The sequence below is a fragment of the Ursus maritimus genome, unplaced genomic scaffold (assembly GCF_017311325.1).
Source record: "Ursus maritimus isolate PB19 unplaced genomic scaffold, ASM1731132v1 scaffold_12, whole genome shotgun sequence".
In the NCBI taxonomy this organism is placed as follows: Eukaryota; Metazoa; Chordata; class Mammalia; order Carnivora; family Ursidae; genus Ursus; species Ursus maritimus.
Genome location: NW_024423564.1, coordinates 72,037,768 through 72,061,067, shown reverse-complemented (window position 1 = coordinate 72,061,067; position 23,300 = coordinate 72,037,768). Strand labels below are relative to the sequence as shown.

Here is a 23,300-nt window from a genome sequence, read left to right as displayed (position 1 = left end):
AGCAACTGGCACCCCTCCTTCACAGGGGTGAGGATGGAGAGTAGATAGAGCTTGTTCCCTCTGAGCTGAGCCTGGGGGGTGGGGGAGAGGGATCAGACCAGGTACCCTTTGGCTTTAGGGGGGTGGTCACAGGCTGCCTCGCTGCCACCCTTCCTTCCCTGCCACTCCTCTCTGAGAGCCTCAGGCCTCCCCAGGTCACCGTCTTTGGGTTTATTTTTTGCTGGGCTTGGCTGTCCCCTGGGAGGGGAGGGGGCAGGGAGCAAAGGAGGGGAGAAGGAACAGCTTCGTCAGCACAATCCCGGGCGCCTCTGCTCCTGCCCTCCTTGGCCCGGCTGCCATCCTCTTCCGGAGGGACCAATCCCTGGGCATAATGGGGACCCGGACCCCTGTGCGATTTCCTCTCCTGGGGCAGAAATAGGACTTTCTACCCTCCCTGCTGCAGAGCCTCAGAGCCAGAAAGGCCTCGGAGCTCAAGCAGAGCCGTGGGTTCTTTGCACACATGGGGAAACTGAGGCCAGAAGAAAGGACCTGATTGCCCAAGGACACAGCACACACGGGCCCCCTCAGTAGACAGGGGTTGTGCTGGAGTCGCCCGGGACCGAGGAATGCCTCCCTTGGCATTCCACCCCTGACTTCCTCACTCGTCTAATTTTCCACCTTCTGGGGATTGCTGGCAGTCTGGTGGGGGAGACAGAGGAGGGGAGGAAAGTGTGGCCCGGGGCCCAGCAGCGGGAGGGAGGTGCAGCCTGGGGGTGCGCTGGAGGCCGCCCCAGGATGTCGGCGCCCTCCCCTCTGCCCTTTATTTTCCTTGCTGTAGAAAATAAATCAGCCCTGTTTTACAGATAGGGGAATGAAGGCCCCAGGTCAACATAGCTGGTAAGGTGTAGAGGGAGGATTCAAACCCAGGACGGGGTTCCCGAGGATGCTGCCATGCTGCCCCTGAGGGTCTAAGCCCATTGGGCCTTGCCTTGACTCTCCTCAGTCGGCCTCTCTGGCTCTCTCTCTTTCTGCCCATTGACTGTTGGGGTTCCTTGGGGCTCTGTCCTGTGTCCTCCTCACTGTACAGAGTTTTTGTGTGTGTATGGGGGGGCAGGCTCATGCGCTCCTGTGACCCTGGAGGTCCCCTCTGGGATGACAGCCTGCCCTCTGCAGTTTCATCCCTGAGCTTCCTGTGAACACCTTGCCCCCTCATCCCGTGGGCACCTCAAACTCAGCCTCTCCCTCCAACCTCTGCTTCCCCAGTGCCCCGGCAGTGACTCCCATACCCCTCACTGGCCAAGTCAGGAACCCCCTCCCTCAAGCATCCTTTGTTGGTGTTTTTTAAAGGTTTTGTTTATTTATTTGAGAGAGAGAGAGACAGAGACAGAGACAGAGATAGCGAGAGAGAGCATAAGCAGGGAGGAAAGGGAGAAGCAGGCTCCTGGCTGAGCAGACAGCCTAACGTGGGGCTCGATTCCAGGACCCTGGGATCGTGACCTGAGCTGAAAGCAGCCGCTTAACCGACTGCGCCACCCAGGCACCCCTCAAGCATCTTTTGTTACCTAAGAAGCAACTTGTAGTGTCCCCAAAATGTGCTGTTTAAAGCTCTCTGTGCGTTTCCTGCGGCCTGACACTCCCTCGCCTGGCCTATCCATCATCTAGTGAACTCCTATCCATCCTTCCCTTCTCACCGGGAGCACCACCTCTTCTTGGACTCACTCCCCGCCCAACCCCACCCCAGGCCCCACTGGGGGCCCTTCCCCAGAGCCCGGCTCTCCCCGCCCTGTGCGTTCTTCTGTGCTCTCCTGCATTGGACTGTGAGGTCTGGGAGGTGGGGGTTGGGCACAGTGCTTGGCATGTGGTTGGTAATCTGTAAATGTTTGCTGAGCCAGGGAATGACGGTGGCGTTGAGGCCGGGTATAAGGATGAGAAGGGTTTTGCCAACTAGAGGGAAATTGGAGAAAGGACCCCCGGTTCTCTGTGGGCGGGCACTGAGCTGCAGGCTCTCGTGATTTTTATCCCGAGCGCGCTCCACTTGGAGGCAACAGCGAGAGCAAAGGCTTTGAGCTGGAACTCTCTTCCTCTACCTACCCTGTCCTGGATCATCAAGTTATGGAGGTGGGCTTGGCCCTGTGGGCAATGGGGAGGCAGAGGCAGGGACAGGACAGGGAGGTGCCCCTGGCTGGGAGCCAGGGCCTGCCTGAGTTCTCCGCAGGAGCTAGCATTTTGCAAACACTATTATTGTTCCCATTATGCAGACCAGAAAGTGAAGCTCAGGGAGGGGAAATAACGTGCACCCAAGTACACCGCTTGTCCATGCTGGAGGCAGGATTCGGACCCATGTCTGTGTGTCTCCCAAGCCCGAGCTCTGACTGGTTCTCAGAAATGTCAGCAGACCCATGTGGTTTTCAGTGGCCTAAGGCAAAATCGAGGGAAATAAGCACAATGTGGTGACTTTTTCCTAAAGCTAAATTTATTCCATTTAAAGGACTTTTAGTCTGAGATTACGTCCTTTCTTTTATGAAATGATGGGGCTGGGAATTTTTTTTTTCCAAATGTCCTTACTTGGCAAAATAAAAAGTTGACAACCAGTCCCCAAGTATTTTTTGGAAATTTTACCGGTGCGTGAAATCCTTGAGTCTGGGCACCTCCCTGCCTCCTCCCTGGAGCTGGAGCTGCCAGAAGGGTCCAGGTGCGGATGGAAGGATTAGGGGCATGGAAAGAGCACTCAGTCTCTTTATCTACTCCTCCTGGGTCTCAGGCCCTGTCAGTCCCAGAGAGCAGTGAAGACCAGCCCAGGGCTCTAGCCAAGACCGGCCCCGGGGTGGGTGGGGATAGGGTCAGCCAGAATCAGGGCTCACCCCTCAGTTAGAGGAGCACTGGAGCAGGAGTCAGCGGCTGGGGTTCAGCTCCCGCCTCTGCTCCCTAAAGGCTGTGTGACCCCAGGCAGGTGGCTCAGTCTCTCTGAGGCCCCAGCTTCGTTCTGTGTGGAATGACACTTCCTGCTACAAACTGCGAAGAACAGAGGGCTTATTGCACTCTTCGTGTTCTTACCGCCCTCTCTTGCGGGGTCCTGGGCCCCTCACCACGCTCGGGCCTGTACTGGTTTGAGCCCTGAGGGAGGGACACTGCCGAGCAAGGGGGCGGCGTACAAGCCACGCAAGAGCGCACGGACCAGAGGGCAGTTCCTCTCCTCAGCGCCCCCCCCCCCACCACAGTGCACTTACCGGGAGCCAGGATCCGAGTTCTAACCGAGTTTGTCATGCGCTGAGAACATTCACGGTCTGGTCTACACCGGGGATGGTGCCAGATGTTTTCCGTATACTACTTCATTCCGTCCTTCCGAGAGCCCTGGGAGCTGGGTACTGTTATCACCCCGTGGCACAGAGGAGGACACTGACACACGTGCCTCTGTCACACAGCCCGGAGGTGCTGAGCGCCCAGGAGGTGGCAGTTTCAGGCTGAACGTGCGAGGACTCTCGTGGGAGCAGGTCTCCAGGGCCGCAGTCAGTGTGGGGAGGGGGGGCTGCTGGGGCGAACATTTTTATGTGGGGATGTGGGTTGGGGTGGGAAGGCCGCCTTCCTGCTGTGTGGCCTCCCGTGGCCACCACCCCCAACATGCCTCAGTCTCCCTCTCCTGCTGGGGCTGTCAATGATAAGAGGGATACTAATAGCAAATGTTTCAGGAGGGCTGACCTGGCACCGGCAGCTGCTCTGAGAACTCACCGTGGCGCCTCGTACTTTTTCCCCTCAACACCCGGATGAGGGGGCTACTGCTATGCCCATTTCCCGGCTAAGGACGCTGAGGCACAGAGAGGTTGAGAAACTTGCCTGGGTGTAGGTAAAGCGCCAGGATTCAAAGCCCGGAAGTCCGGTTCTAGGGGCTATGTCCTTGCCCACTGTATTACGTGTAACTGGCCCTCACGGGCCCGCAGCCCATATGAGGACCAGTTGAGCTTTGACGTTCATGGTCCTGTCCTCCACCCTCTCTCATTCGGGAAGCCTTCACGGGAAGTGCCTTGGGGCTAGCCACTATCCCAGATGCTGGGGACAGAGCAGTGAATCAGACCCTCCCTCGGTCTCTAGGGAGATGGGCCAGGGGCTGGCAGCGGTCTGGGCAGGTGCAGAGTCCCATAGGAGCCCAGCACAGAGGCCAAACCCAGCCCCAAACTGGGCATGGCTAGGAAGGCTTCGCAGAGGAAGAGGTTTAAATGGAGACCTGCAACATGAGTAGGAGTAGGAGTCAACCAGGCAAAAAGGAGCATGGAACAGCATTCAAGGCAGAGGGACTAGCATGGGCAAAGCCCAGAGGTGAGGCTGAACATGGCATGTTGCAAAGACCTCCAAGAGGTCAGGAGAGTGGGAGCCTGGAGGGGGCAGGAGGTGTGCAGAGAACAGGCTGGGACATGAACCGAGGATGCCAGGCTAAGGAGCAGTGACTTCTTGGAGGAGACTGAGCCCAGGAAGAAACTGAAGACAGGAATACCTTGGGCAGATTGGTATTTTAGAAACACCTTTCTGGATCTCACAAGGAGAATGGTAAGGGGGAAAACTCTGGCAGGAAGCCACCGGGATGCCATCCACTTGGCCTCCTTTTCCCTCTACCTTCCCCTTCCTGGCCCAGCCCCCTGAGCGGCTCCTCTGGAGCTGCCCACTAACCCTGCCAAGGCCTGGCTGGACCTGGCCTGAAGCCCTAGGACTTTGCCTGTAGGGAAAGTTGAGCGGCTTATGCAAAGGCTGGCCTGGGGGAAGGTGTGTGTGGCTGAGCTGAGGGGGCCCTTGGAAGCAGAGGGAATGGGTGCAGGCCCTGAGGCTGTGGGCAAGGAGGTCTGGGGATACGGGCTTGGCTCCGTAGGGGTCCCCAGAATAGCAGCCTTAGAACAGGCTCGTGAGAGCGCCCAAGGATTTGGCCCAGCTAGTGGTGCGGTGCCCTGGAGAAAGGGGCTGAGCCCAGGCGGTTCGGCCTGCCCCACCTCCCTGCCCTCTCCCTGTCTTGCAGCTCAATAGAGTGTGGAAATCACTGGTCTCACCCTCTCCCGTCATGCTACTGATGGGGAACCTGAGGCCCAGAACAGGGCATGGACTAAACTTAGGTCAGTGGCAGAGCCCAGACTGGAGCGCGGCTTAGCTCAAGAATTTCAGTTGGTCCCCAGGACCGATAAATAACTGAAGAAGTTTTCTCAGAGCTGACCTGGGCTCAGGTCCCCTCTGGGTGGTCTTGGGCAGGGCCCATCACATCCCTGAGCCTCTGATCCAAACTGCTACCCTGTCACGGGAAGGATGCCCCCGCTCCCACTGGATGGTCCACAAAGCACTTGGAGCCATGCCTGGCCCACAGTGGGGCTTCATTAATGTTCGCTCACTGCATTCCACTGAGCTCTCCTAGACAACCCTAGAGGAAGATATTGTTACGCTATTTTGCACTGAGGCGCAGAAAGGAGAAGTGACTTGCCCAAGGTCATTCAGCTGGGAAGTGGCTGCCATGGGCCTAGAGCTCCGGTGTCCAGGCACCTGTCTAAGACCCCTGATAGACACAGCCCCGACCTTGAGCCTCTGCTCTCAGTGAATATCAGCTTAGTATCTCAAGCAAGACCCATCAGTCAGTTGGGCAGAGTGAGTGTGTGTCTGGTGGATTGGGCTGCCCCACAGGCTGGAACTCAGCTCATATCAACCCCTGTAACTCCATGCTCAAGCAGATCACAGCTGCTGCCCCCCCCCCCACAGGGAAGGGGACCCCCTTTCCCTCCTGCATGAGGGTTTTTTCCTGGGGAAAGGAGCTGGCCGCAGTGTGACCAACAGGGCACCTGCCTGCCCCACCCATGCTGGGGTCTGGCCATCTAATGCCCTGCACATGACAGGCATGGGATGGGCACTGGGCTGGGAAGAGGGATTTGCACTCCCCTAATCCAGGGGCTGCAGCCCTCCTCTGTCTTGGCCAGGGCCATGGGAGAGGGTTGTCTCTGCCCCCCCAACCCAGCGGCCACAGTTCAGACCCCTGGCACATACCCAGCTCTTCTGCTTGGGGCCTTCCCCTGCCATATTCACGCTCCTCACCCTCCCACGATTTGAGCAGAGTTGAGACTTCTGGGGGCAAATGCTGGGGCATTTGGGGCTAACGGAGACTCCGTGTTGTGCAGCATTTGGGGCTGAAGGGTGGGGGCAACGTCGGGGGGGGATTTAGGGCCCATGTTGGGCAAAGTTAGGGGGAGGACCTCATGGGGGTGCAGAGCTGGAGTGTTTGGGGCTAATCCTGGGCCACCCCTTCCTGGGGAAATTTGGCTACAAGTCAGGGAGGCAAATGTGTGGGCTATGCCCCCCCTCGCTGGGCAGTAAACACAGCCGTAGCCCAGGAGACGGGCCCAAACATCCCGGCCCCCCACGGTTATTTATACCAGGACTCCCTTTCCTTCTCAGGCCTGGTCTGGCCTCTCAATCCACTCCTGAGCTGGGCAACCTGAGTGGAGGGTCCAGACCGCTGTCAAGGCAGGGGGCCTCAGCAGCAGGCCTGCTCAAACCCCACCAAGGGACTGGGCACTCATCACCTCCCAACAGCCTGTCCGTTGCAGGCAGTGGGTCTTGCAGGTCAGAAATGTGCTCATGGAGGCCAACGCCTGGGCAGGAGACGGGAGCCTTGGATTTGCTCTAATCCGCTTCCTGACTGTGGTCACTGGCACCCCAGTGGGTTCCAGTAGGAGGGAAGGGGCTAGATTAGTGCTTTGCAAACTGTTTTAAACATTAGATCTGGCTCCTTAGATGAAATGTGACACAGGAGCACAATATATAAAACATATCAAAGCAACATCGCTCTGGGTGGACTCAAGGGTAGGGGCCCAGAATCCCGCCCACTCAGCCTGTGGCTCTGCATACCACCAACCCAGAGCCTTACACAGCCCTGCTGATTGTAGAACACATTCCAGGTAACCCTGCAGCTCCCGGCCCCCAGATCCCTGTGCTGCCTTCAGGGCTTCTACAGGCCTCTTTTCCGGCTCATCATCCCAAGGGCCAAGTATATGAGCACTTCTAGGATCAAGGGCAGCTGTTTGCAGCCAGTTGAGATGGCACCTAGAAGAGCAGGTGAGGGCAGCCACAGGAGTGTATCCCACGCCCCTCCTGCTGAGGGATGAGCCCAGTGCGGGAAGAGAAGAGGGCACACCCTGGGCTGGGGACTGGAAGGTAGCACCCCCTCCCTGCTGGATTCCAGCATGCAGCTCCAAAGAGTCCAAGATCTTAGATTCAAACCTGGCCTTCCAGATCGTTACGAAGGTGTAGGTGTCAGGAAGGGTGGAACATATTTTATCGAACAGCTTGTTAGCTTGATTTAAAACTTTTCAATATTTAGACTAATAGTCTGTGGGTCCCCATCTGTACCCTTTCCCCAGCCCTGCCAGTGTTTGGGGTGGGCTTGCAATGGCCCTCACTCCACCTACCCACCTCTGCAGCCATCCCAAGATGCCCTTACCCAGAGCCCGAAGCTTCATAGAATAGTGGCAGAATCCTGACTCACTGATGCTCAAGGCCCTGGTGACCTGGGTCTTCCTGTTCCCTCCCAGATACTGTCTGAGCATCTAATCAGCCAGCCTGGGGGATGTGGGGGAGTCACAACTGGCCTTGCCCTTGGTGGATGGATCCTAATGAGGTGGTGGTGGGTGGGGGATGGACAGAGGCAGAAACAGACTCAGCACAAGGGAGTCCAGGGCTACCCAGAAGGGGCCAGGAATCCCAAGGGGCTGGGGGAGCACGGCTTCCTGTAGTAGAGCAGGGATTCTTGGGGAGGAAGGGGGTCCATCCCAAGGAGGGGAGAGAGCACAAAGTCACCAAGGTAGAAATGTACAGGGTATGGGGGGTGGAGTGTGGCTGATGCTTGTGTGTTTACAGCCTCACGCTCTGGGGTGAGGAGCTTGGAGTTTAGGTGGTACACAGTAAGGAGCCACTGTAGGATTGTAAATGGGGAGAGAGCACTCAGACAGCCAGAGGGAAGTGGACTGGAGCTAGAATCATGGCAGTCAGTGAAGAAGTGGTTGGAGGGAGGGGGAAGGGGCTTAGTTCCCGGACAGACAGGAGTGGGAACTGGGAGGCTAGGAAGAAAGAGCTGATCTCCACTCTGCTCTCTGGAATCTCTTCCTGTATCTTCTCCTCCTGCTTTCTGCAACCCCCCCCCCCCCCGGCTTCTATGGCCCTGTGTCTCCACACTGGGGAGAAGGCCGCCTTATCCCAAACCCACCTCCCTAAGGAAGACCACCTCACACTGGTGGCGAGTGGGAGGCCACGGCTGTATAGGAGGGGACATGCTCGTTCATTCATTCACTTATTCACTCAACACATATTTATTGATGACGTAGGATGCACCAAGCCCTGTTGTAGGTGTGGGAGAGACAGTGGTGAACAGGATAGATCAAGTCACAGGGTTCATGGAGCTGACATTATGGGGGCATCAGACACCAGAAACTGTACCTTTCCCTGGCGTCCACCCTCTGGCTCAATGGTCCATGCTCCTGCATGCCTGGGAGAGGGGACTTTCTCCATTACTCACTCATTTGTTCCAGCTGCCCTAGGATCAGAACCCTGGTCTCACGACACTGACGAGGGGGGGTCCAATGCCCAGGGCCCTGACCCCAGGGACCATTCATCTAAGAGGAGTCCAGGCCTGAGTGTCAGGTCTGGGCTCAGGCCCTGGTTCTTTTCACTCACGAATGACTTGGAGCCCCTTATGAGGACCTTCCTGGCCTCGGTTTCTTTATCTGTTAAGTGGGGCTTTGGGGGAGGCCCTGAGGAAATGAGGGGAGGAAAAGACCAGTCAATTCCAGTATTCCCCACTGGTGGATAGGGAGGTGAAAGGATGACAATGGCTCAAAATCATCATCATTATCCATGCAAGATGATAATGGCTGCCATCTACTGTGTTCGCTGTGGGCCAACGTCATGCATCTTCTCATTTCATTTATTCCTCACAACCAGCTCTATATCTTCCCTCCCCATTTTCCAGATGAGGAAACTGAGTCTCTGTAAGGTGAAATGACTTGCTGGAGGCCATAGCAAACCTAGCTGACTCTGGGAGCCCTTAAGAACGGTGCTATGAGGGTGCTGCCTGGCACCTGCCCTCCTGGGCACTCAGCCTCGAGAGTAGTAACCCAGCCCTGGTGCCCCCCCCCCTCCGCCAGCGCCTTCGGGGGCTGGCACCATCTGGACGGAGCCCGGGCACTGGGTCCTGAGACACTGGGCCAGGACAGTAGGAGGGGCTGGATCAGGCCAGGACCCGACTTAGGGGCCTTGGCATCTCTGTGCCCTGGGGCGCTCAGTGCCCACATCCGGCTTTGGTAGGTGGGCGAGCCCCGGGGCAGTCAGGGTGTCGCGCCCCCCTCTCCGCCCCCGTCCTCGGGACGCGGCGGCACCTTCACACTTTCCGCTTGGCCCGCTGCTCGCCTTTCAGGCCGCCGTGTTTTCAATTGTTAATTTGGAAACGGAAAAAGAAGCCGGCGGGGCGGGGGAGGCCGCAAGGAGGTAACCGGAGCCGCAGCACCGCCCCCGCCCCTCCTGCGCGCGGCGCCTGGTGTCGGCGAAGCTCCGCCCCTCCCGGGGACGACCCCAGGGCCCCGCCCGCCTCAGTGCCCGCCCCCAGACTGCCCCGCCCCCTTCCGGTAAGCCCCTCCCCGCGCCGAGGAGGCGGGGCCGACCCTGCGGACCCCCGAGCGCCGAACGGCCGTGCGTCGGCCGCAAACGAAGGGGCCCCTGCGGGGGAAGCGGGTAGAGGGCCGTGCAGAGGGAGGAGACCCCCCCGGAGCCCTCCTCCCAGGAGCCCCTCCCTCTCCAGAGGAGTCCCGCCTGAAGTCAGCCTCCCCTGTGTCCCTAAGTGAACCCAAGCCTTTCTGCAACCCCTCAGCGCGGGGTTCATTGGGCCGGACCCCTGCCTCCAGACTGCTGCACCAGGGATCCCTGGCGCCGTTAGATAGACGAAGAAACTGAGTCCCCGAGAGGGACAGCTCACTTGCTCAGGGTCCAGCAAGACAAGGCCGAATTCTTGAGCCTGGCAGAGGTCAGGGTCAGGGCTGAATTCAAGCCTTGCTCCTTTGGCTCTGATACTTAAAGGGTTCTGTCTTCCTCCTTTTCTCTCTGCTAGAAGAGGAGGGGGCGTCAGGACCAGAGAGTTGCAGTACAGCCCCTTCGCTGACCTCCAGCGCCCTTTGTGTGGTTAATAAGCTGTTGGAAGTTTCTCTTTGGTCTACCGTGACTCCTCCTTGCTATTATTATTCAATTATAGAGGAGTTCTGGAGATAGGCTTTCCATGCAAATGACATGTAAAAGATCCTCTCCTCCGACTCTACAAGCTCCTCAGGACTGGCAGCGGTCAGGAGCTGCTAGGGCCTCACTCGCCACTGGGGAAGCTGAAATCACCGTGGAGCGTAAAACAGGGTCCTCAGATACCCTTCCTCAGGAGTCAAGCCAGACTCAGAGACAGCTTCCCACAGCCTCCGCTGAGTGGTGGCAGAGTCAGGATGGAGAACCCACTGACCTAGGTTCCTAGCTCTGTCCACACCCCTATACCTTGCTTTCTGCAGCCCCTAGCCCCGGCAAAGGGCAGAGAGCCACCAAGCAGGCTCCTGGCTCTTAGAGAACTCTGGATCAGCCGAAACTAGGGGCCGGGCGGCCTCTTCCATTGAAGGCAGACCTGAAAGGATGTCTGCATCCTACTTCTGGCTTCCAGCCTAGGTGAGACCCTCCGAACCACCCTTCCACCTCGGCTGTGGAACAGGCCCAGAGAAGTTGTGCTCCTGGCCCAAGGTCATACAGCAAACCTTTTCTAGCTGTCAGGGCCCACTGGCGTCGGTCTTGCTGGATTCAGTCTGGCTGGACCTGGCTTTGGGCTTCCCATGGGGAGCGAGGCTCTCAGGGCAGCTGTAACCAACTGCCCCAGGTGTGGCCCATGAGTTTGCATACTGCTTTGCTTACTGGTAGCAAAGGCATTGAAACAGCTCTCCCCACCATGCCCCCTAAGCCTCGCACTGGGTGGGATTCTCAGAGGCTGAGTCTGCAGCACTCCCAGGCTGGGCTCAACCTTGGGGGCTGTACTTCCCAGGGGGCCTGACCTTCCCTGAATCTCCTGTTCCACCCTGTCAGCTCTTGGTGCCCTCTCTGCTCCGGGAGTGCTGACAACCAAGTGTTGGGGACAAAGCTCTGCCCTGGTTTGGATTCTTCCCTCCCTCCCCCTCCCCCCTTTGCAAAGGTCTGCTGATTCAGAGGACAGAAGGCTTCTTAGGGGTGACCCTGACCCCGTCCAGGCTCAAGTAGCTGGAGGCCTGAGCCATCCTTGAACCCAGTGCCACCCTGTCACATACAGCAGGAAGGGCAGGGATAAGGCCCCAGCCCGATGCTTAGATGAGGGAATTTCTGAGGTGGGAGTGAGGGACAGGTGCCTGGGTCGTCCTACAGGAAGAGGAGAAACCAAAAGAATATTACCCGAGGAATCAGGAAATCTGGGTGCCAGGCCCAGCTCTTCCTCTCTGATCTAGGGTATCATCACAGGGTAGGTCTCTGGGACTCAGTTTCCCTGTATAAATGAGACTGATTCACTCTAAGAGATCTTTCTGCGCTAACATAGAGTCAGTATCTGCTCACCTCCTGCCACGTCCGTCCCCCTAGTACAAGTCACCCGCATCTTTTGCTTGGATCATACAGCCGGGGGGACAAATGCCATTACCCCGTCCCCATCCCCGCTCCGCACCACTGCCTGTTCTCTATTCAATAGCCCTTGCTGTTGCAGGTGCAAGTCAGACCGCATTACTCCCTGCCCAGAACTCTGCATCTCACTTGGAGTGAAAGCCAAAACCCTCACAGGAGCTGGCAGCTGATCTACTTCCCACCTCCACTGCCTCTCTGCCCTCACTGCCCACCGCTCGCCCCCTCCCTTACTCCGCCCTGGGGACACTTTCTTTCTTTTTCTTTCCTTCTCTTTCTTTCTCTCTTTCTTTCTGTCTGTCTGTCTGTCTTTCTTTCTTTCTTTAAGATTTTATTTAATTATTTGACACAGAGAGTATAAACAGGGGGAGCAGCAGTGGGAGGGGGAGAAGCAGGCTCCCTGCTGAACAGGGAGCCATTTGCGGAACTCGATCCCAGGACCCTGGGATCATGACCTGAGCCCAAGGCAGATGCTTAACCAGCTAAGCCACCCAGGTGCCCTTGGGGGCACTCCTTTCTCGATGGTCTAGAACATACGAGGCACCCTCTGGCTCAGGTTTTTACACTTGCTTTTTCTCTCTGCTCAGAACCCTACTTTCCCAGATACCCGTATGGCTCACTCGCTCATCTCCTTGGGATCTCTGCTGGAAAGTCACCTTCTCAATGCTGCTTTCCCCAACCACTCTCTGTACAACAGTCTCCAGCTCCCATACCAATGTTCCCTCTCTCCTTTACCCACTTAATGTTTTTCCATCATCATCTCACATTTTTTTTAGGTCAGCTCAACACACAATGTGGGGCTCGAACTCACCACCCTAAGATCGAGAGTTGCATGCTCCACCGACTGAGCCAGCCAGGCGCCCCAAGTAAACTTTGGGCCCAACGTGGGGCGCAGATCACATTTTGAACTTTACTTGCTTATTATCCATCTCCCCCGTGAGCGTGCACACCCCGCGAATCCCCGAGGGCCTGAGGGAAGGCCCTGGTGCTGGCCTAGGAGCCGCTGCCTGCCCTGATTCACTCTCACCCCACCTGTTGCAGGGAGGGTGGAGATGCCGGGCCAGGAGCGGCCAGCAGGGCGGCGGCGGTGGCACACTGGGGGGTGGGTGATGCCTGAGGTCCCGTGCCTAGGGGGTGCGCTCTTTCTGGGAGCTTCCGCCCGGCACCCACTCTGAGCTGGACATGGGGCATTCAAGGTGAAAAGGACAAGAACCAGCTCTTGGTCTGTGGGAGGAGGTAGTTCCGCCAACAGCTTTGCTCCAGTTGAAGTGAACGCTGCGATAATGGAGGTGGGCATGGGGAGGGGTGGGGAATGCAGGGAGCCTGAGGTGGGCTCCCCCCTGACTCAACCACGCTGGAGGATGGGCAGACAGGGCATGAGCAAAGACTGGGAGGGAAAAGCTGCTGGCTTTTGTGGGGGAATAGAGCTGGGACAATGCAGTGTCCAGTGCGGGGTGGGGCTCTGCGAGGTGGGGAGTGAGGTGGTGGGGCGGTGAGGGCCGTCCTTGCAACCGTGCTTGGGAGCTTGGGCCTGAGCCTGTAAGTCGGTGGATTTCACACTTTTTAAAAAAGCAGCAAAGCTCTTCGTTCAAAGGAAATCTTATGCCAAGCCCAGAATGTAGAACTGAGTCACCGAATCCGCATGGAGCTGCTCAGGTGGAGGGGGGGAGGCTCCCATTGGCTCTCTTGTTGGAGCTTTCAGCAGCCAGGCTGCCTGTGTCCCACTCCTTACTTCACTTGCATCTCGCTGGCCTGCTGGGGAGCCCACGCTCCCTGTTTATTTGAGGAGTCAGCGCTGCCCGGCCAGCCCCAAACAGAGGGATGGCCCCTGCTTCCTCCTTGTGCCCACCCCTGACATGTCGCTCAGCCCCCTCACCTGGTATCCGCGCCAGGTAGTCTGGCTGGCATGGCGGGGGGAAGCAGCGTGAAGGAGTGGGAGGGTTTGGAGCTGGTCCAGGTGGGAGAGGACCAGGCTATGACTCATTAAACACCTGGTCCAGAAGACGCTGCCTTCCACATCCTAGTGGGCCTGAGACCACTCACACTAGCTCAAGACAAGCAGGCATGTGGAGGCGAAGGACCCCCTCCTGCCAGGAAAGGGAAGAACTTCGCGGCATCACCGAGGGAGGCCCGTCGGGGCTTCACGGAACGGAGGAGGGGAGATGAGATTCTGGAACGGCGGCCTCATGTCCATTTTTCTTTGCACCCTTGCCAGCTTTCCTCTGTGGTTCTTTGTTCCATTCCTGAGAAAGGCAACCTGACTGGCTGGGCCCGACCTAGAGGGGGACCTTTCTTGGGTCAGTGTCCAGCTCTAGATGAGTCAGTGGTGGCCAGGAGAGCAGCGCAGAGCCGCGTGGTACCACGTAGGGTTGGTCTTTCCGGGCTGCGGTGGCTGTCAGAGCTGTCCCCAGGGCTGCCCACGCCCTTGTACACCTCGTGCATTGTCAAGGGGCCTGGCCGAGAAGACGTCGGTGGCACTGAAATCCAGCCCTGCTTAGGGCTCGGTCAGCGCAGAACAAGGGATGCCTGTTTCTGGTGGGTCCTTCCACAGGGGTCAACTTCTTATAATTTTTCAGGCTAAAGGGAATGCCTTTTTCTAATTAGTCTTCCAAGAGAGGGCATTTTTTTCATATTTTGTACTATGTGCTGGCGACCGCTGTCCCTCCAGGGACATCCTCAAAGAATCTGGAACTAAGCTGAAGGCTCAGCCCTCTCCCCTCCCCCCTACTCTGGAGAGTAGTGAGACTGAAGGGACTTGAGCCTTCACTGAGTGTGCCCCACCTTCCTGTTGTGGACAGGGAAACTGAGGCTCCACTGAGACCTCATCCCTAACCCTGAGCCCCCAGTATAGGCCTCTGGCCCAGAGAAGCAGCGGCCGCAGCAGCAGCCCTGGTGTGGGGCCCTGGGTCACGTGCTTTTGCTCCCTTTGCCATATTTAGAATCGCTGGATCAGGGGAAACTTCTCGTCCCAGCCCCTGAGGATTCTTGGAAAGAGCTTCACTCTGAGGCCTGGCCGACTGCCCCTCCCCTCTATCCCCCTGCAAGAGAAAGTAAGAGCCTGCTCTCCCCAGAGAAGCCTGGGGCCCTCCAGGCCACGCCGCACCCCCCTGTCAGGGGGAGCCCCTGAGGCCTAGCTGAGGTCCCTTCTTCAGTATCAACTCTGGTTTGGGGTTTCAGAAGCCCTTTTCTGCTGGAAGGTGGTGAGGTTATGGCCTCTGTCCGCCAGGAACCTTGGCTGAATGGGGACAGACTGGCCCTCGCTGTCCCCAGGGGGAAGACAGAAACTTGGCTTTGGGGTCCTGGTCTGGGTGGGGTCACACAGTCCCAAGGCCAGTTGTAGAAATGAGGGAGCCAGCTGGTGGCCAAGAAGGCGGCAGACACTGGCAGGCTGTCTGGGAGGAGGGACACTGGAGAGAAGGAGTCCCAGGAGGAAGAAGGGGCATGGCCCGGTTCTGCATTTACTGTGGCCGGGTGGGGGGCAGGGGTATCCCCTCATCCCACATGGCTGCTTTCCTCCCTCAAGGTCATCAAGCCTTAAAAACAAAACCAAAAAAGTCCCAAACCAAACCAAATAAAAAATGCATGTGTGGTGCACCTGTGATGTTCTGGATCTTTCCTCCCATCCTTACAGTAGGGTATAAAGGTCCTGTGTTCCCCAGGGCCCCTTCTAGGGCCTGGTCTGTTCCCTCCACACTGACTGTTCAAACCTCCCTTACCTCTGCTCCCGGCCTCCTCGGAGAAGGAGGCGTGACTCCTCCATCCCAGAGGAAGTCGCCGCCCCCAGGGAGCGCTCTGGCCTCCCTGTCCCCCAACTTCCTGTCCCACCTAGCCCCTCCCCCTGGCTGCCTGTCCCAAGCTGGCAGGGTCCTTTCTGCTTAGCACCAGCCCTGCCCTGCTCTGGATCCCAGCCTCCCCACTGCCCTGGGGACTTCATTCCATTGATCACTCCCTCACTCTCCCCCATCTTCAACTTCTCCCTCTCTCCTGGCTTCTTCCACTCTGGCTCTCACATCTTAAAATAAAAAACCAAAGCCCGGTCCCTGTGCTCAGCATCCTTCTCCAGCCATGGTCTGCCTCTACTCAGTGCCGGTGCGGGCAGACTTCTTCAGCTATCTGTATGCCCGCTGTTCCCTCTTTCTCACGCCCCTCCACCTCATCCCCCGGGCCTGAGCGTCCCCCGCCATGTGCTGCCCCTTGCCAAGGTGCCCAGTGACCAACCCGTCACCAAATCCAGTGGACGTTTTTCAGGTCTTATCTTGTTTGGTCTCTTGGCAGCATTTGACGCTGTCGTTCACTCCCTCCTTGAAACCCTCTTGCTTGGCGTCTCCGCCACCTCTTTGTCCTGGTTTCCCTGCCGGCTCGCGGGCAGCTCCTTCCTCGTCTGGGTGGAGCATGTCTCCTCCCTCTGCGCCCCTGGGGTCCCACTGGGTCCTCCTTGAAATGCGCTGCATGTTCTCTGAACTGTCTTGGCCACCACCATGGCCTCTACCCTCCATGTGCCCCAAATCCGCATTTCTGGCTCGGTCTCCCTCTTCACACCCTTGAGTGTTTGCCTATGTGCCGTGGCCCGAAAGGAGCTCCTCACCCCCACCTGCCCCTCCAGCAGGGTCTCCCGTCTCTGCTCACTCACGGCACCTTCATCCACCCGGTGCCCACACCAGAACTGGGAGGGCCATTCTCCCTCCTTGTCCCCATTTCCAGATCATCACCAAATCCTACTCCCTGAACCCTCCATCTGTCCACTTCTCTTTAGTGCTGTCACCCTTGTCTCTCATCTGAATTATTGTGGAACTTTCTACCTGCTTTTCCCTGGTCAGTCTCACCCCCTCCCGTCCATGCTCCACACTACCCCTGAGTGGTAATCCTGAAACACCTATCACACAAGTCGTTCCTCTCCCGACACTCTTCAATGGCTCCCGGTGGCCTCAAGGATACCGTTCGTAATGCCTGGGTCCGGCCCTCTGGATTCTCCACAGAACCTTCGCTTTGGGCCCGCATCATCCAGAACTGCTGTAGACAGGCCCTCACAACCCTGGTGCCCTCCCCTGCTGGGGGCACTGGCTGTCACCTTTCCCAAGTCCTCACGGATCCCTCCGCTTTGGCTCTGTGGAAGCTGTCTTAGGGCTTCTCCCAACCCCTTGGCATCCTGCTATCCCCTCGTCCATCACATCATCGCTTTGCAGTACTTGTTCATTTCTCAGGGGGTCTGGGTTATTCATTTCTGTCTTTACAGTCAACCCGGCTGAGTGCAGATGGCAGATAACGTTTATTACATGAACGTAGCTCAGAGGTTGGGAGATAACCCCTTTCCCACTGTGCGACCCTGACTCTCATCCCTACCTCTTCAGGCGCCAAGCGTCTGTCTCTTCGGGGACATCCCCAGAGAATCTGGAACCAAGCTCGTGGCTGACGCTCTCCCTTCCACCCCTCTGCTGGAGAGTCGTAAAACTGATGTCCCCCACCTCATGTTGCAGACAGGGAAACAGAGGCCCAGAGGGGTAGTATGGCTTGCTGGTCCAGGCGGGCTTGGGTTTAGGTACCGGCCTTACGACTTCGGACGATCTAGTATACTTTTCTTTTTTTCCTTTTAAATAACAGCTTTATTGAGCTCTCAGTCACATACCATAAAATCCCCGCTTACCATTCTGTGTGTTTTAGTGTATTCACAGGGTTGTGCAGCCATCAGAGCCTGCCTCTCTGAGCCTGTGCTTTCTCATTGATAAGCCTTGGGTGATTATGGTACTGCTCACAGGGCGGCTGTGGGAAGTAATTTAAAAAAAATGCAGAGGGCTTGGCACAGTGTCTGGCCAATAGGAAGCCCTCAGCCAGCAGGAGCAGTTTGAGGGGGTCACACGGTGAATCGGGGGTGAAGCTGATGTTGGCATGAGGCCCACGTTCCCAGCAGGGCCGTCCTCGCTCCCCCTGCCCTGTGGCTGTGTCTGCAGTGATTTCGGGAAGGTGGTGGGGGCGGGGGGAGGCAATAATTGCTGTTGTTTAAAAAGCTGTGAGCTGGCTAATGATTGAATCAGCCGCAACCTCTCCTAGCAGCTGAGCCAGTGATTCTCAAAGTGTGGTTCCTGGAGGGGCACCATCCGTGTCACCAGGACCTTTGTAGACATCCCGATTCTCCGGTCCCACCTTGTACTTACATTCTAGGGGTGAGGCCCAGAAGTCAGTGGGTTAACAAGTCCTCTGGGTGGTTCTGACACCAGCGTAGTTCGAGAACCATGGAACTAAGCAAACTGTCTACCTAATCTCCTTGCCTCCTTCCTGAAGGAGCGGGGTAGTCACAGCGTGGGGGTGGGGGTGCGGAAGGGTTGTAATGAGTCTCAAGATAGGCCCAGCCGGGGAGAGTCAGCCAGGCAGCACCCACGTGTCCCAGCTCTGCCTCCTGGGTCTGGCAAGGAAGAGCGTGGGCCCCAAATTGCATCCAGACATGATGGGCAAAGATGATCGGAAAAGTGCATGTCAGTCTGACCTCTTTGTTGGGGCAATTCTGGAGAGCCCCAGCCAGCTGGCTCCTGTGTGCTCTAATTGTTGAGACAGAGACATTGAGGCTCCAGAGGGGACTAGAGACAATCCTTCGTCCTTACTTGTTGCATGAATGAAGCCATAAGGCTGGTTCTGACAGACATGGCAACACCTCGGCTTCGGACTCCTCTCTGCCTCCTCTCTGCCTAAGCTCCAGACATTGCTCTCCCTTCTGCTGTCCCAAGAGTGGGTGTCTGTGTCAGGACCCCTCAGGACGACCAAGGTAGGCCAAGAGATCACACCGATTCACTGTGTGATTTGGGGCAAGTCTGTCCCTCCCTGAGCGCCATTTCTTCCTCTGGAAGATGGGGACAATTATTTAGGTGCCTGGGACACAAGATGTTCTCTATCAGAGTCAGTGTATCTGTTCCCCTGTATTGAGCATTGAGGGTGGAGAAACTCTCACCCAGCGTATGAAGGGTTAGGGGAGGTAAAGCTCGGGGGCTTGTGAAACAGCGTCTACCACATGGAGCTGGTCAAGGTCAGAGACCGGCCTTCTCTTCCCTTCTCGGAAGGATGATGGGGAGTCCAACAGGTCAGGGAGGGATGTGCTTAGAGCTTTGGGAGCCTTCTCAGTGGAGACAAACTGGGGGCTTTGGTGCCGTGGTGTTTCAATGTTTGTTTCATGTGAATTCCTGCTCTTGTTTACTCAGTCTATGACAAAATAAGTAAAGCTGAGCAAGGAAAGAGAGAGTGGGGATGGGGCCATTGTTTTGGAGAGGGGGTGGCTGGGGAAGACCTCTCCAAGGAAGTGATGTTTGAACAGAGACTTGGATGAGTAAGGGAGCAATAAATAGGCAGAGGAAGCAGCAAAACCGATGCAAAGCCTGGAGGTGGAAATAAGTCGGTGTTCCAGGAATGGCATGAAGGTCAGGATGGCTGGAGCGCAGTGATGGAGGGGCGGGAGGGAGGGGATCAAGTCTGCGAGGTGGGGTGGGGGCCAGAGCTCACACGCTGAGTTTAGCTTTCGCTCTCCAGATGGGATGGGAAGTCAGGGCAGAGTTTTGAGGAGAGTGATGAGTTCCAGCTTTGTAGGGAGATCACCCCAGCTGCTGAGAAGACAGTGGGTCCCCGTTGGGCCAGAGTGGAGGCGGGGAGGCCAGTCGGAGGTGAGATGGTGACGGCGTAGGCAGGGTGGTGAGCTGCGGTCCCTCCAGGGATTTATTCTGAAGGTAGAGCCGACAGAAAATGCTAAAGGACAGGAGGTGGAGGGTTAGCGAGAGGAACAGCAAAGGCACTCTTAGCTGTTTGGCCCAAGCCCCTGGGTGGCAGGTGGTGCTACTGATGGGGATGGGGACACAGGAGGGGAAGAAGATTTGAGGGCAAGTCGAGTTTGGTTTTGACATGTTCGGTTTGAGAGGCCAGACATCTGAGAAAGACATGCTGAGTGGCCAGTTGGACATGCGAGCTGGACTCGGGCGGGGAGAGGCCGCCACACCCAGACACCTGCGAAATGGCAAAGGCTGTTGTGGTAAAGGGGTGGGGACAGGACTAAAGGTGGCTCTGTCTCTGTATATTTAAGGAAATGCATTTTAAAATTCCTATTAGTTTGTTATTACTCCTGTTTATTTATTTTTAAAGATTTTATTTTTTTATTTGAGAAAGAGCGTGTGCAGGGAGGGGCAGAGGGAGAGAGAGAGAATCTCGAGCAGGCTCCACGTCCAGCTTGGAGCCCCGTTGCGCTGCATCCCAGGACCCTGAGATTATGAACTTAGCTGAAACCAAGAGTGGGGCGCTCAATGAACTGAGCCAACCAGGCGCCCCTACCCCAGTTTATTCTAAAAGGTAAGAGGAAGTGCAGATAAGCACAAAAGCAAAACAAGCTAAATCGCTCTTAATTTTGCCACCCAGAGATAAGCCCTGCTGATTCTTGGTATGAATATTAAAAAAAAAAATCTATATTTTAGGGGCGCCTGGGAGATTCAGTCGGTTAAGCACCTGCCTTCAGCTCAAGTCGTGATCTGAGTCCTAGGATCGAGCCCTGCATGGGGCTCTCTGCTCAGCAGGGAGTCTGCTTCTCTCTCTCCCTCTGTGCTAGCTCTCTCTCTCTCTCTCAAATAAATAAATAAAATATTTTAAAAAATTCTATATTTTAAAAATTAGGATCACCTTGCCCTTCAGATTTGATTATTTGCTTTTTTCATTTAACCCATAGTGATGTGTCCATTTTATAGATATGTAACTATTGACATGGAAAGAACAGTGTTGAGAAAAATAAATTTCTGAAAGCCCCAGCAGGAAGCCCCTCGTGTGGCCCACTTACCTGAGGGTCAGCGAGCAGTGGGGACGGCAGGATTCCTGTTCAGGGCTGGGGTGAAGGCCCATCAAGAGTTGGCTGCACCTCTTCCCAGGGGAGGGGGCTGGATGAGATGACCTCAGCGGGGGGCCCTCTGTCCCTGAGTCAGTGGCAGTCCCCCTCCCTGGGGGATGTGGCTGCTGAGTTTTTCTGTGGTTAATTATTGAACACGAGGAGCTGGTGCGCTCCGTCTTTGCTGACTCAGCTCTTGCCTGGAACTGGCCAAGGAGGCCTCCTCCTCGTTCATTCATTCAAAACCCTTTACTGACATCTGCCACCTGCCTCCTCTCTCCAGGGGCATGTGCTGGCTTGCAGCGCTAAGCTTGCCCTCCAAGCAGGCTGGGAGCCCCTGTCCAAGGAGGGCTGTAAGTCCTTTCCATGTCTGTCCTCCCATCAGTTCCCACTGGACAGATGTGGAGGCTGGCTCAGAGAAGATAGGTGACCGTACAAGCTGGATCAGGATTTGAAGCTAAGTCTCTCTGACCCTGAGCCCATGCCTTTGCCACCGTGAAACAAGAACACAAATAAAGCCATGTGGAAAGTGACTTGGGCCACATACATGCAGGCAAGCCCTGGCAAGTGGCGTTCTGCGGAGGGACCAGGGGGGCGGAGGGCGTGCCCACGGGCTCCCCAGAGCAGCGGGTGAGCAGAGTCTCAGCAGGCCCCGAAGGCGGGGTGTTTCAGGCAGAATGCCGTGTGAGCAGTCCCAGGTGGGGAGACTCTGGGAACATCTGGGGAAGGCTGTGGGCTGGCTCACAACGGCTGTGTTTCCAGAGCAGCCCGTTCCCTCTGGAGTCTCTTCCAAGGGCACATGCATGTCCAGGACATCCCCCTCCCAAAGAGGAGCGCTTCCGGGAGTCCAACTCGGTTTCTTTCCCCTCATCTGCAGCCTGTGGCCCTCAGCCTGGCCTGCCTTGCGTATTCACAAGCTGTCTGAGGCCCCAAGGCCAGCACCTTCTCTCCTCATGCCCTTTACCCCTCTTCCCACCCCTGGGAAGTGGGGAATGCGCACTCTAATCTCACCTCTGTCCTGGACATACTGAGTGACCTTGGGTGAGTCCCTTTCCTTGTCTGGGCCTCAGTTTCCTCATGTGTGCAACTGGGGTTGAGGGAAGTGTTGGATGAGCTGGGTTATAAAGTTCTTTCCATTTCTAAACATCTCTTTCTGGCTTCCCACTGCCCTCAGAGGAGTCGCAGGCCCTGAGGCCTTAACCCCCTCCACATACCCCATCCCCCTCTGCATCCTTCCCTTCTTCCCTGTCCTCCCTAGTCTCCCTTCCTTTCATAGCTGTCTCCTTCTTTAGTTCCGTAAGAGCCCACAGAGGCAGATGTCCCCATTCTGCGAACGAAGCAATGCTCCTGCCACCTTGGCGTGTGCAGGGAGCAGGGACGCCTCCCTCGGCCGCTGGCCTTCCCTGGCCCCTCAGCTGGCCTCTGGGTTACTTTTCTTAAGACCATCTTAAAACTGAGCCAGGGACTGAGGACACCACCTGCGAGTGGCTGAGCCCGCAGGTGCTTCCTGACCGTGGGACCGTGAGCCGGTCCGTTTCCACCGCCAGCCCGGACAGACCTGCCCCCCACAGTGGCGTGGCCCCTTCTCTGAGCGGCAGGCTGCAGTGAGAGGGCAACGGAGAGGGTGGCAGGTGTCTGTGAGCTCCGCAGCCCGGAGCATGGGGGCTTCTCCCTTTGGTGTCCAGTACAGAACCACAACTCCAGGGGATTCTGACTCTGATTCTGCTTTCCAGAAAATTCTTCCCAAATCATGCCTCCCTCCTCCTGCAACTCCACAGGCCCCCGCCAGAGTCTCCTTGGCTGTCCTGTCCATGCAGCAGTCTAACCCTCTCCCTGCTGCTGTTGCAGATTTTTGCTGGTCTTCAGCTGCCTGGTGCTGTCTGTGCTGTCCACTATTCAGGAGCACCAGGAACTTGCCAACGAATGTCTCCTCATCTTGGTGAGTGCCAGAGTCTAGGTTCTGGGAGAGGCTGTGTAAGGCAGCCCCTCAGGGCTCAGGGTGGGGGGAGAGAGAGGCTTCTCCTACTGCGGCTCAGAGAGTGGCTTGTGGCGCTGTGCTGTGTTGATGGCTGCCCCTGTCTGGACTTCCTGTCCTTCCTTCTAGCCGATGTTGAGGGACCTCGTGCCGCTAAGCCAGGGCTGATGTTGGGCCCAGAGAAGAGGTGAATAAGTCCCACTCGTTCTCAGGACCCAAACTGCTAACTCAACCCCTGGTGTGATTTCTTTTTTCCTCTCAATGAAGCACCTTGGAAGTGGACAGCTGACAGAGAGCCACCCCTCATGTCACCCAGTCAGGGTGTCTGGGATAGCTGGCAGGGGGAGGGCTGGGCCAAGAGCAGAAAACCCCACACGGCTGGTGGACAGGAAGTGGAAGACAGACTTGGGCCTTCTGTCTGTGGAAGGGGCCACGTGCCTTCTGGAATCTTCCTTGGGTCCAGCCAGGTGGTCTGAGGAAATCCTGGTACCCCTAACCCAAGGACTCCGGGCTGGGCCAGTACTGTGTGACCTGGGCCCTTGCTCCTGGAGAGAGACCAGAACTCAGGCCCCTGGCCCCGCAGGAATTCGTGATGATCGTGGTGTTTGGCCTGGAGTACATCATCCGCGTCTGGTCGGCCGGATGCTGCTGCCGCTACCGAGGATGGCAGGGCCGCTTCCGCTTTGCCAGAAAACCCTTCTGTGTCATCGGTGATAAGCCCTGCCCCCCCGCGCTTGACCCCTGACCCCAAGCCCCAGGGTTGACACCCCGACCCAGACCCTGGCTGCTGACAGAGATTCTGCGGACCCTCCCGATCCTCCCACCCCCCCCCCCACG

General features: G+C 57.0%; 1 protein-coding gene across 1 annotated transcript in view; it reads left to right on the top strand.

Annotated features, from left to right (window-relative positions):
* The window catches only part of KCNQ4 (potassium voltage-gated channel subfamily Q member 4), a 52,959-nt gene that overhangs the window by 7,417 nt on the left and 22,242 nt on the right, over nt 1-23,300 (top strand). The window contains exons 2-3 of the mRNA XM_040627458.1: nt 22,337-22,427; nt 23,047-23,173. Of these exons, the coding sequence (XP_040483392.1) occupies nt 22,337-22,427; nt 23,047-23,173 (218 nt within the window). The remainder of the gene's footprint in view (nt 1-22,336; nt 22,428-23,046; nt 23,174-23,300) is intronic.